This window comes from Hyposmocoma kahamanoa, unplaced genomic scaffold, assembly GCF_003589595.1.
Source record: "Hyposmocoma kahamanoa isolate Upper Pololo Valley unplaced genomic scaffold, ASM358959v1 94, whole genome shotgun sequence".
Classification (NCBI taxonomy): Eukaryota; Metazoa; Arthropoda; class Insecta; order Lepidoptera; family Cosmopterigidae; genus Hyposmocoma; species Hyposmocoma kahamanoa.
In genome coordinates this window covers 10,984,306-10,998,222 of record NW_020654878.1, presented here as the reverse complement: position 1 = coordinate 10,998,222, position 13,917 = coordinate 10,984,306, and the positions used below count along the sequence as shown (strand labels likewise).

General features: G+C 33.7%; 1 protein-coding gene across 2 annotated transcripts in view; it reads right to left on the bottom strand.

The window, feature by feature from the left end:
- Positions 1-233: 233 nt before the first annotated feature.
- Positions 234-13,917, bottom strand: part of LOC113237830 (lachesin-like) — a 52,676-nt gene continuing 38,992 nt past the window's right edge. Inside the window, exons 3-11 of one of the 2 annotated variants that reach the window (XM_026474512.1) lie at positions 8,395-8,498; positions 8,112-8,319; positions 7,633-7,788; positions 6,207-6,335; positions 5,443-5,580; positions 3,193-3,357; positions 2,873-2,947; positions 1,703-1,783; positions 234-1,082 (exon numbers count right to left, since the gene is read on the bottom strand). In XM_026474512.1, coding sequence (XP_026330297.1) covers positions 976-1,082; positions 1,703-1,783; positions 2,873-2,947; positions 3,193-3,357; positions 5,443-5,580; positions 6,207-6,335; positions 7,633-7,788; positions 8,112-8,319; positions 8,395-8,498 — 1,163 coding nt within the window. In that variant the 3' untranslated portion in view covers positions 234-975. The remainder of the gene's footprint in view (positions 1,083-1,702; positions 1,784-2,872; positions 2,948-3,192; positions 3,358-5,442; positions 5,581-6,206; positions 6,336-7,632; positions 7,789-8,111; positions 8,320-8,394; positions 8,499-13,917) is intronic. The other variant, XM_026474513.1, reaches the window with a different exon arrangement.

Here is a 13,917-nt window from a genome sequence, read left to right as displayed (position 1 = left end):
TCGCCTTAAAATAGTCTCAATGTTGACTTTTCACATTGCTCGTGTTGCCAGAATAACAATTTTTTTAAAAGTTCTCCAAAATTCCACACGGAAATGTAACTTGTCAGCATTTAGTTCAAGTCTAGCAATATGAACAATATTGACATCTAAATTTAATAATTAAAAAAAATCACAGGCCTATAACCAGAAGTATATTTTTAGTATCTAAATAGATTTTATTTTACAAAATCGATGTCGTAGAAAATTCGAGTTAGTATTTGCAGACATGCTCGTATTTAAGAATGGAAAATAAACTAGAAGTACACAGATGTAATAAACCTGCTGTATTTATAAAACAAAATATACAATATATAGAAATTAGGATATATTGGTCATCTTGTTTAAGACGGAAAACACTCCTCACTGCCTGTAGCGAAGAAACATATACCTTCGGATGGCGATGGCGCAACGAACGATTTCTTCGTCGTTTCACTTTTGATACAGCGAACGTGGTTGTCAGCTGCTGTCATGACGAGATGATGATGAGACTAAATTCTGGTGCACTGATTTAAGGTTCTACCCCTAGGACGTTTTAATTGATCAGAATAGGCCGACTGTTACTGTGTTTTTAGAGGTACTTCTGCAAGTAAATACTATGATCAAAACAACAAGTTCCTTTGAAAACCTGAGCCAAATAAAATACTGAGGTGTACTTTAGGTGAGCGCAAGTTACAGCACACGTTACTTTGCCGCTATCCGCTGCAGCCAACGATAAGTATGTTCTCCGTCCTAAAAGCTCATATGTACATGAGTGGCCTCGATAAACAATTTTAATTATTTGTATTATCTTGTGTTTTGAAATATTTTTATGATCATTTCTAAACAAATTACTTACAAGAAGCCAATGATTATTGTCCATTCAGCGCAAAGAAATGAACATAAATATGAAAAGTAATAACCAAATTATACAACATACTAAACAAACCAAATTCATCATCACGAAAGTGACCGACATATTACAGTCGCTGAGAATAAAATAATTGTTGAAACTAAAAGTAAGCTTGAACTGCGGCACTCGGCTGAACTGTCTTCCGGTTCAAAACCTGTAATATCAAAATCATATTATAAAATACGTCGATTTCTCTTGGTAAAAACGTTAAAGATTCGTGTCCAAAATATTGTACCTATACTTAAAAATATGTTTTGTTTTACATAACAGCAACAAGATTTTAAAATCATATATTTTCCTAAGCATCTTATCATAGTGTGTGTGTAGATGGTCATACCAGACATGGCTACAAAGTGAAGTTATTTATATATAATTACAAAGAAAAATTAAAATGGAGTAAAATTGTAGAGAACACATTTTACAATTCTCTGACTAAAGTTAATGCGGGAAATCTACAAAATTAATAAAATTACTTAATTTCTAAATTTAGAAAGCGAGTTTAGCGAGGTCGCAAATTTTACAAAATTTACGAAAACTCGCACTTGGTAGTTACTTTCTTTAATATTCATGTATTTCTAACTCTCAATTATTTCAATTACAGAGGTCATGGGTTCGCTGTCTCTGTGTCTATAAGACCAGGTATATCCATTTATTTCTAATATTTTCAATATATTCCCTTGACTGTAGTCACTGCGAAAAGTTCTGAGGCTAAGAGATAAAATATTAATAACAGAAATACATTCAAAGTAACACTCTACAGGTCTTAGCAATTACCGTAATTCATTTGTTCGCCGTACACTTCTCCTTGGAAATTGGAGCTGATCGCCTCATTGGTTTGAACGACTTGGAACAGCCCTGTGGAAAGCAATCGTAATTTATAATACAAGTAACAGGAATCAATCAATCGATGAATGTGGTCGAAAAAATGCAATTTCGTTGTACCACAAGGTACTATTATAGGTAGTTTTGTAAAAAAACCCGAGTCCGGGAGTCTACATTTTAGGACTCGACTCCAATTCACAAGACACGACTTATATAGACAGACTATACTGCTCGATGTATGACGAGCCCATTGAGTTTCCGAATAGACTCGAGTTTGACATTAGTGCTCGAGTCTATTTATATAACGAGTAGCGCTCCAGTTCGAGTCTGTCTAAGTAACTAGTCGAGCTCGAGTCTGGTACGCGGTGTTGTGGTGCGGTGTGTTAAACTGTAATATAAAAATGTATTAATAAGTACCCTCTTTTTTTAAATCAACATATTAAGTTTTTCTTATTTAGTTAATTTTGGGCAATAGAAGTTGTTCAGTAAAATTGAACCCTGTTTGTCTTACTCGAGACTTTGTAGAGTAGAAGTCTTTTCGGGTCGAGTGTTTGAATTCGAGTTAGGTATACGACTCGAGTCCGCGCTTCGATGACTCTCACTGGACTCGACTCAGGCTCGCGAGTGTTTTAGGCTACCGAGCCGTGCAAAATTGAGTCGAGTTTATAAATGTAGACCCTCGGACTCGAGTTTTTACAACATTACTTTTAGGTCCTTATTTATATTAATGGTTTTTACGTGATGGTGTTCCTACACAATGACGATATTACATACTGAATTACCAAACTCAATTCCAGAAAATATTATTTCATTATATATTGGTTTTACTTAAGCGTAAGTGAGTGTTTGATATTTTTAGCGTGTTTCTAAACATTACGGCAGAATAAAGCGAGGGCAATGTTCTTCATCGTCCTCTATAGCTGAGTCAATTACCCATGTTTGTCTATTAGTCAAATATACTTTACTAGAACATGTATATTTTGGTTTAACGTTAACAAATCCGTCTTATTAATTATATTTTGAATTCTTCGTGCGTCAAGATATTATGTTTACGTAAATTGAGACTAAATAAATTACGAAAATCATAGAATATTACAAATGTTCTTGGTCCAAAAATCTTACCTTTTTTACGAGCTGTGTGATTGTCTAAATTGGGTTTGTGAGTAGTAGTAAACGCTGATGGCGGTGCTGGTATTTCTATAAAAATGTAAGCAAAATTATTTCATAATTATCGAGCAAGTGATCACTCTGATACTAATTGAAAAAAATATCTTACAAAACAATGTAAGATTATTAGATCTGAATTTTGTAGAGTAATCTTGTTCAAGTGTTAAAAATAATAGCTCATAATTGAAGCTACAAATTATGGACATCCAATATAATTATCACTAAATTCGTGACATAAAAACGGGGACAAAATATCATAATAATAGAAGAATTACCATCCAATTTGATGATGCCATCGGTTTCCCCGAGGGAGTTCTTGGCGACGCATTTATAGTGACCGAAGTCTTCTTTGGTAATATTTCGAATCTTGAGCATCATGAACTTGTTATATCCGCTGTCCATAGGGTAGGCTTCGTACTTCCCACCTACAATTTCCATTTCTACTTAAATATAAAACCCGTACATTCATGAATTTTTAATAAAACTTTACAAGCATGTCATAATTACGTTACTTTTTTTTCAATTAGGATACATTAAACATTGCTATATTAAGGCTTCATTGAATGAAGTGCCCGAGCTGGCTGGCAGCACTCCGCCTTTGGGCAAATTAACTAAACTAATCATAATCGTATGCAAAAGCCCACACAAATGTACAAAGTACCTAATCTATTATTTCATAAACAAGTTTTCTTTGCATGAAATAAATCAGACATCGTACAAAACAGTATATTGATAATACACTGTTTACAATTACAAAGTAACAATAATAAATAGCCTACAATATGTAACTCTGTTTTCCGCAAGTGCATACTCGTAAGTAGAAAATGCAACTTCTAGACTTCAGCAGTGCAACTAAAAGCTAATAATAACATTACACCTCAACGTTGTTAAGAATATCTTAGGCGAAATGGTATCGCGGTTGCGTGCGTAGGCTTTACGTATGAGGTAGACGCAAAGAACTTTAGTATTATATCAATTTATTATATTTAATAAATTGCATTTCATGAATAAAGTATACTCTTTTACTGTACACTAAGCACCTAGTCCTCTTACATTATTTTTTTACGCAAGACGGAAGAGCAAATTTCATTAGAACATCTCTAATAACAATCGAATGATTTTTGTGAAGACGAAAGTAGTAAAAAAAAGAGAAGTTTGCAGAACTTTGTGATATTTTTAACGAGTGAAGTTCAGTCAATCGTGTTTCGGGCCCCATACTTCACAACCGGTATCTCTTAAAGTGACAAACCGATTTTCCGAATGGCCGAAACACGTCCAAAAGTCCATATTAGGTCTCATTTCACTTTAAGGCGGAGTGTTTAAGGAGTTAATTGTAATAAATGAGTATTAGGTACCACATTTGTAACTCAAAGGCCCATCTACGAACTGAGTCTTTTATCAAAGCCGCTATCCATACAAAGTGCCTAGCAAAGAGGTATTAAATTTTAAAACTATTCACTATTTTCACCTGAGTAAATACACCACCGGGGTGCTATTCTCTATCCGCATTGTTCCAATACTAAAACTATTTTCATTATGAAGTCATAAATCATTGATACAATCGAACGATGCTATACTTGACAGGAGCACATGTTATTTATGCGAATATGATAAATGTGTTTGTGCTCAATATTCTAGTCGGTGCTCAATTTATAACGATACGACACATGAAGTTTGATTACAATCTGATCAAGTTTCAGATATTTTTGTTTTTTTTTTCTTTAAATAATTATTTACCTAGGCAAGCCAAGCAATGACTGTGGAGAGAAATAGTTAGGTCTATTTTATAGTGCATACTGAAAAATATACGTATTAATTATTTTCACTGAATTTATACTTACGTGTTTTTATTTCTCAATATTAGGTACGTAACTCATGGAGAGTAATTTCTATATGATTGAAAGAAATATTAAAAAGTCTACAAAAAAAATAATTAAGAAGACTTACTTACACCTAAATAGCAACTAAAAATATTACCACAAAAAATATTATCTAAACTAATTTCTTTTAGTACCAGATTGACATAGTAAGGTAAGATGGAATGGGACCCTAATGGAAGGTCGTCCTAAATCTAGGTAACGAAAAGTGGGTCGCGGTCGTGGTGAGTCGACGACATTGTTAGATTGTCGCAAGGACCTGGATCAGATTTATACAGTGTTGGCGCAAGTGACTGCATTTATACTAGAGATTGAATTTGTAACATGTACTGAGCAACGATCGTAATTTTGATATATTTTATTTAGTATATTGTGTACATTCTGTTTAATTCTCAATCTAAACTAAAAACCAGATCTTAATAAGCATATTGTTTACCCTCTCTATTAGGCCATACGGGACAGCGGTATTACTTATATATAGACAATATTTTGATCCCTTTTGTTGAATTACAATATTGTCATAATAATACCGGTCTTTGACGTGGTGCATGTTATTAGAAAGGTTTTTTTTTGACAAAAAGTATACAACTGCTAAACAATCGTATCTATTGTACAATGTAAGTAACAAATAGGAGCTAAGGTTCTCACCGGAAATAATCATATCTCCACGGTCAGTGGTCCAATAGTTGATGGAAGAGGGGTACGCCTCAGTGTGGCATTCCAGCGTCACATCTTGTCCAATGTATGCGCCCTCCAGTTGGTTTGGAATCGACAGCATCGGCGGGACTACCGTAAAAATTTGATTACGCATTACTCTTAAAAAACTAATTGTTCTACTGTAATAAGCACTAGAATTTCCCGTACGAAAGGTATTACAATGGCATTGAACATAATTTTATTATAGCATAATAAGACAATTATGGCAACGTGAAATGCGCAAAATACTGGTGACTTGTCAACTTATGACGGGTGCAGTTTCAATGCCCTTAAGATCTTTGCGATTTAAAGATCTAAGGGGCACTCGAACTGTTATGAATAGGTGTGTCGCGTACCATCAGGCGCACGACTTGTTCGTCTCGTCATTGGTATTATTAAAAAAAAACGCGAGTGTATCAAGAGATTATGCGGATGTGTGCGTCCATTCACGACACGCGGCGAGCACGCACACATCTAAGCCCTGCTGCTACGTTTGCATCATAGTAGAATAAGAACTTCTTATTCTACTATGATACAAGCGTAGCTTTTAGTTATTTTACTTTCGTTCTTGTTTTACTATGTTTTTGTTTGTATGAAGTTTCCAAATTTGTCTTATTATGCTATGGTTTTGCGTTGCAATAAAATTCTCACTATTTTTTATATGTAAAAGAAAGTTGGTTTGATAAACAAATCGACAATTTATAAAAGAAACTTACACTGCACCATTAGACTGATTCGCTTGCTGATTGAAGGTGGTACTCCATTGGATGCGATGCAAAGGTACGCCCCCATATGAAGCCGAGACACTTTATTTATCGTCAATGTCTCCCCATCTACCACACTAACTGTTGAAAATTGTAAAAATGATTCAATTACTCCTATACAGAGCTATTTGTAAAATATTAACAATCTCAAAGGACCACATTACTGACAGCATAAACTACAGCTCCCGTTTCATAAATTTTTACAAAACGTGTTAAATTTACCAAAGACAAACTTTTAAGTTTTTCAACAAAAAGTGTCAGATACCACAATTGCTATACCACTTTTTAGATCTGCATTTGGTAGTAAGTTGTTTAGCAACGCCTCACGCGTGCCTTCTATTGCTACCGTACAGAATTACTATCGTTTAGAGCGATTTTTTTAAATATTTGCGTTTTTGTACGGAAGTAAAATCTGATAAATAATAAAAACCATGAATCAAAATTTGTTGTTTATGATGTTAATAATAAAGACCTGTGAGGTTGTTAGTATTTTACAAATAATCCTATATATTATTAAAAAATTCTTTGAACTATCTATCTGTCTACGTTGGAATATCATAAGGTATAGTTTTCATCAAAAGTAGCTGCGATATTGCATCGGTGTGCTTAAGAGGTACCGGGACTGCCTCGTTCGAGACTACGGTATTTGTACGTGGTTGCTAGGTTATCAGAGATTACATTTTGAAATACCTATCTACAATCTACTCAATTGGGTAAGTGTGATATTTACTGTTCCCATTTTGTTGTTTAAAAATATTTGAATTTACCACTTTTACAGTTTTGAGGCATTAGGAGACGTCTCCACAGCTTTCATAACAATAGGTAATAAATGAGCGAGCACACGAACTATAACGTACAGGCGGACGGATGAATAACAGTAAGGTTGCTAACAGATTGACTGCTGTTTGCAATTAATGCGTGAAGTTGTAATCAACTTCATGCAGCCGCAACCACAACTGCATGAGGTTGATAATGACTACACGCATTAACTGCATGCAGTCGACATACACGCAATCTACATTAAGTTGGTTTCGACTGCAGTCAATGCGTGAAATCGTTGCATGAAGTTGATAACGACTGCGAATGCGTGTAGTCATTGCGGAGACTTGTCCCGTAAAAGGGCATGAGATTACTTTAATAATTTTTAACTATATATGTTTTAATTTCAATCGATACGTTTTATTTACACGCGACGTGCAAACACGTTAATTAAGAACGCGTAGAAGTACACACACAATCGAATGAAAACATTAATGATATACTTCAAAACACAGTGGAAAAAGCCAAACGGATTGAAGATTATTATATAGTATGACTGTCTATTTTAAAATACCTAGGAGATAAAAAATTGGTAATAAAGAGAACTATTAAATCTCACCTGATTCCCCATTGTAATTAAAGTCTTGACCATCCTCCCTCCTCCACATAACATAAGGCTCAGGATAGCCTGAAGCTCGACATACCAAGGTCACGTCGGAACCTTCACGCACCACCATGTCAGTCGACGTCATGTTGTCGATGATTGATGGAGGCACTGCGTAAACAAAACACGAGCACGTAAGGGCCCGTAGGTAAATGTACCTAAAAGAACTTTAATGAATATTGTACAATGTTCCCCAGTTGCTAACTGACAACAGGAAAAAAAGGTCTTGGAATTGGATTTATTGTACCTTTCTCAAATTTGCTTGTTATTTATGCTTCGTTAAATAATTACATATACTTGGAATACACTCTAACGTACAAATAAAATTTTGTAAAAATATACGTTTGAAAATAACGAAACTATGACTATGGGTGTCATGTAGAAATAAGTACAAAAATGACTTAATTACTATATTATTCACAAAGATGACTGACCTACAACTTGAAGATATCCCTTTCTGGAACGCATAGGGTCGGTATTGACTTGGCACATGTACCAACCGCGATCCACTTCCTGCACGTTCTTGATGTGCAAGTACCACGATCGGTGATCGTTGTACGACAAACTTATGCGCGGATTCTGCGTTATGATATTGTGGTGTATGCTCAGAATAGTTTGTGTATCCATCCGTACCCAAGCTACCTAAAATCAAATAACATTAGTGTGATATTCTCAGTAACAGCATTAAAAGCAAAAGTAGGTAAAGAAGTAAGATACCTTGAAACCTCGTAAATTGTCAACAACGCAGGCCAATAAAGCGTCTCTGCCGACAGTGACAGTGACATTTGGTATTGGTTCTGCAAATCTCGGGTACATTGTCTCTGTAAAAAGAAAATCTGTTGTAATCTCCTACAGAGATTTGTAAACATGTTTACTTGTAGTAGAAGTTTGAATAAAATCGATAGAGAGCGCACCCGGTGGCGGGGAGGAGATTCACAAACATGACGCCAAGGGTGCCGACGCGTCTCGCTTCTCTTGGTTTATTCCTATTAAACTAATCGAATCGTAACTTTTTTTCATGAGGTTTGTTCCCCGAATGTTCTGCAATGTTAATGCGATTGTTTGAGAGCTTTCCGTTTTCCAATGCGAAAATGAATATACGTGGTATAATATAAGTGCTTATTATTTCTGACTTTCAGGACTGCCATGTTATATGCTTTTTAAGCTCTATTAATTTATATGTTAAGGTTTAATGTTCTTTTGAAAAATAATCAATCCGTTCTCTATTACCTATAATACCAATAACAAATTCTAATACATAATATGTTTTTTATTTTTTAGATGACTCCTCAAAAGTCTCCCTAAAAGAACCCTTTTTAAATGACTAAACTTTTCAGTCGTTAATAAAAAGGTAAAATATGTAATTGATTATGGCACATTTTGTGATGTAACGCTGTGTATAATAATATTTTTTAACAAAGTTAACACTAAAGTCAAATTCCTCACAAAGGATGAGTGCGAGTAGGTACAAGGGTTTCGTGATTTAGTAGAGGCCGAGTAACGACAAATAGCGGTTTGTCGCTGTATCACTCACCGGCAAAATAATGTATCCAACGCCCGATACTAAAACACCACACTTAATCTTACGCGTCTTTAAAAAGTTAGCAGCAAGAAGGGTTGGATTTCAAGAATAATGTGTGATGCATATCTAATTTCGTTATAGAACTTGGTATTTAATAGTGATTGCTATTATTTATGATACAGAAATTGATGCCGTTTATCTTATTATAGCTACTGGGTAAATAAATCGACCGGTGCATAGAGAGATTTATTTGTATGTACTCATATCGTACTACAGATTCTATTTACCAAAGATATATTTGTTATTATTTTGATGCACTGGCAGCTCAGTTTGTTTATAGGTGTTTAAATGGTAGAGCACTAATTACTGATTCCGGCGAGCCATTTCATTAGCCAACATCATTTCTTAGTGTGTAACTCTCACAGGTTACGGTTAAGGAGGCAGTTAAATATTGTGAGTGATAAATGTATACAAAATGTTTATTTACAAAGAGCAATCCCTATAGATTCTTACTCATTCTTCTTAGGGGAATCTGCTTTACGAATGAGTAGTAGAGTTTATTCAATGTGACAATTTCAAGTTCTTGGGGAGGCACTTGCCTAGTGGTTATGAATGGGAAAAGGGCGAAAGTATTAAAAGTCCTTCGGGACCTTTGGAACGCATATTGTAGCAATTTTTATGACAATAACTGAATAACAAAAAACATACAAATTCAAAAGAAATAGAAACTATAAAATATGTCAAAAAGTATGTACTCGTGCCATGGCTCGTGCACACAAATGTAACTTGCTTCCATATGAAATAAAGATTATTTGACTTTGTTAACGGTAGACAAGAGTGCAAGTTCCAATTAATGGCCGTCTTGGACCTCAAGTCTGCAAATGTAGAATCATGTCAGTTGTGTGTCGATAGAGTATGAATGGCAGGCATGTGGCAGTATTTTGTATGTTTGGTATTCTGCTAAAAGTTGAGAGTAGCGGATTGTTGGCTAGCCATCGATCTACTAATCAATATTATTTTGGTGTTCTGCTCTTAAATGGTGAGTCGATGGCACGACTGTGTAGACAGATAGACAGATAGAACACGTTTACATACTTTCCACATGCACACACAACAATAGGAAACAATAAGTAACGAAAAAAAGAAATAAAAAAACACAAAACAAAACAAACAAAGTAACAAAAAGGAAGGAAATCAAATAAATATATGTGGGCCATTTTCAAATTCTATGCAGGTGATTGTAACTTTAGCACTTAAAAATAAAAATATTATAAACTATTTCTACATAATTTTTTCATTTACCTTTGACCATAGTATACATCAAATTTTGAGATCCTGTTGTTGGTCGCGATGTTTTTTTAATAATTTTGAGTTGTTTTCTAGATTTAATGTCTCAAGGCGTAAATAAATAATACTCTGTTACCAATGCAAATATTTTTTTATTTTAATAAAGAACACATTAATCACAAATATTTTGGTATTATTGTTAATTACAGTGTTTAATCTCTCAAAAACACGCAAAATCAGAATTTGAAACTATTAATAATGTTTATTTAAATAGAGTCTTAAACAACTCTGTTACTTTATATTTATTAACAAATCTTAAAAGTTCACCTTAATTCTCAAAAAATCTTTTTTTTAACATCTTATAACGTTGTATTGAAAATTATGTGTCTTATAAACTGGCCTATAACACATTTTTAATATTTTAAGATCTAGTTTTACTAAAAAAAAATATTATAGACAATACATCTTTGGGACAGAAAACCAACGTAGTTGTAAATCAGTAACTTAGTTGTTTTTTTTGTATTACGGCTAGCTTAATAAACTTGTACTATACCTAACTTAATGTTTAAAATTCCAACATGAGACATCGCATAATTTAATATTATCATACTTAAACATTTCTAGTAACTAGTAACTAAATAAAAATAATTATGAGATCATTTTTAATTATAGTGAGATCAATATTATTTCTCAAATATTTCTAATGGAGTGTCAAACTGGTAGTATATTCTTTTGCCTTTGTATACTTTTTTGGGATCTGGGACGATTGCTAGTAAATTTTCAAAAGGCTCGTAAGATAAATCGGTCTCAACCAATCTAAATTTTTTTGCAGTATCGTCCATTGACCTGAAAAACATAATTTTTACCTCGCCATCATCTTCTACTTCGCTTAACACTTTTCCCAAATAAACGTAGTCTTGCTTCGAACTTGAAACTTTGACTAACCATGTTTTATTTTATTAATATGAATATTTTTCTTCTCTATCAAAGCATCATTATCGATTCTTTTTTTTTTATTTGACGCCTCTTTTTTATGTTTGCTTTTCCGTCGTTCTCTATAACGTCGCTGCTTTTCAGCAGGCGTAAGAGCCATCTTAGTACAAAAAGTCCTGAAACAAATTATTATTACCATTGTGTATAAAACTTGTGGGTAAAGACTGAAAAAATACAACTCTGTTACTCAGTTTACTACTTACTTTGTTACTCGAATTAGTAACATAATTGTTCAGTAACAGAGTGGTAAATTACATATTCCTTAAACAATTAATCGCAAAATAAGGCATAAAGTAAAATTATTGTTTCATATTAAAGATATTCGCACCTAATACTACTTAAACAATGTAAAATCAAATAGGAAATACTGAGTACTTACGCAGAAATATTGGTAACGGTGTGGTTCCTGAATAAAAACACGCGTCTTCTTTCACAAAACGCGGTCACCTGACCGGCGTTGCACTCTCCCTCCACCCCCGCGCACTTTATCGAACTATCTTAGACACCACGCCAAGTTGCTGTAGGTGGCAAAGTAGCGCCATCTGTATTTCTGGGACTAATTTGCTATAGTAACAGAGTGTTACTATGATAATGTGTTGAACGCGGGACAGAATTTAAAAAAATAGAAGGGAACATAATTTACTACAAACTTTTGTTTCTAAGCATTGAACATGTTATGACAATGTCTGTATTTAGTAATCATATTAATTTTAATTTATCAATGTAGGAGAAAAACAAGTTATTAACGTATGATTGTACTGTATTACTATCAAGGACACGATGACTTTGTATGGAAAACAACTCTGTTACCAAAAATAACCATAATGTTACTTTAAAAAAAGGGAAAAAAAATTAATTTATATAATTATTTTTCGTATAGCATGTGTTATTTACTAATAAATTTTTAACTTATTAACTTTAGTTCGAAGAATTTGTTTTATTTAAATAAATATATACATACATTCTTGAGGGACAAGATAACCTGCGACGAATTTGAAAATGGCCCATGTAATAAACAACTTACATCTACTAAATAATAAAAAACAAGTCGTGCGTGCTGCAGCAAGCCAAACAGGCCAATAGCTCAGTGCGGGTGTTGCCCAAAAGCAACGCGTCTACTAATATTATATATATTTAGGTAACCTATCACAAACTCGAATTTATTTTGTCCGAAATAACGTTCGTTCGAATTTTCATTACCCCGACAACCGAATTATAATGAAACCGTTGTTCTTTCAGGATATGTTGGATTTTTATTGCAAAGACACGATTAGGTTCGGTTAGGTTAGGTTAAGCTAAGTTTAAAAGAAAAAAAACATTTTCCTCTCAAAATTACTTTCGAGGTTACGAAAATTCGAGCAAACGTTATTTCTGGAAAAATGTCATTTCAGACTTCTGATAGGTAACTATTTAATTTGTAGTGTAATCTACTAATATTGTATATATTTCATTTGAAGACTAAATTGCTACTTAAACGAGATAATAATTAATATTGAAAATTGTAATTTCCATGGTAATTTTAGGTTGCCTTACCTCGATTGTAAGTGATTGAATGAATGAATGCCACCATTATCATTCCACTGATGCTCTATTGGGACTCAACTGCCATTGCAAGTAGATTTCAGAGAATATTATAATCTCAATAGTCCCAATGGAATTACAATAAACAGAGGTTTCAAGAAAATTAGGGCCCAGATGCTTGGTTGCATTACATTATTACTGAAGATCTTCTTCAGCCTCGGCTCGTCGTAATGCGCTTGTAAAATTATACTAAGGTGTATGTTTTCTGTCCTTATATTCCAGTGGCAAATACAATGAAATATGCATTCTATACCATTTGTTATAAACCAGACGGGGGTAGCCTACATCTAGGGGGGTAGAAAATTTACATTAGAACTTGCAACTTCTAATGTCAATTTTGTTTTTAAATAATTTAAGTATTTATGTGGAAATGGATCTTTAACTTAGCGAGGAAATAAAACCCGCAATTTACACGCAATAAGCATACTTGTACATATATCACGCGTGAAAACATTACTATTGGTTATATTTTACCCATTGGTGTATTAATTAGAATAACTTATTATTTATTAAACAATTATATTATTATTACGTTTGACCTGATTTCTACGAGTATATGTAGTGGCACACAATTGTCTACAATTTGTTAAATTAGTAGGTAGCAACAGTGGGAGTCGGCAGCTGTTGAGCGTGTAATGTAGTTATTCGTTAAAGTAACTTCCACTATAATTTTCTTTCGAATGCCAACATGCTCTATTTAATAAAAAGTAATGAAAGAATCGACTTGTCGCTTATAATCAGTTTCAAGGCCCGTTAATAAAATATTAGACTGAACATAGACGAAAAGTGTACAAAAGTGTACACTCCCAGACACACACACACACACACACACACACACACACACACACACACACACA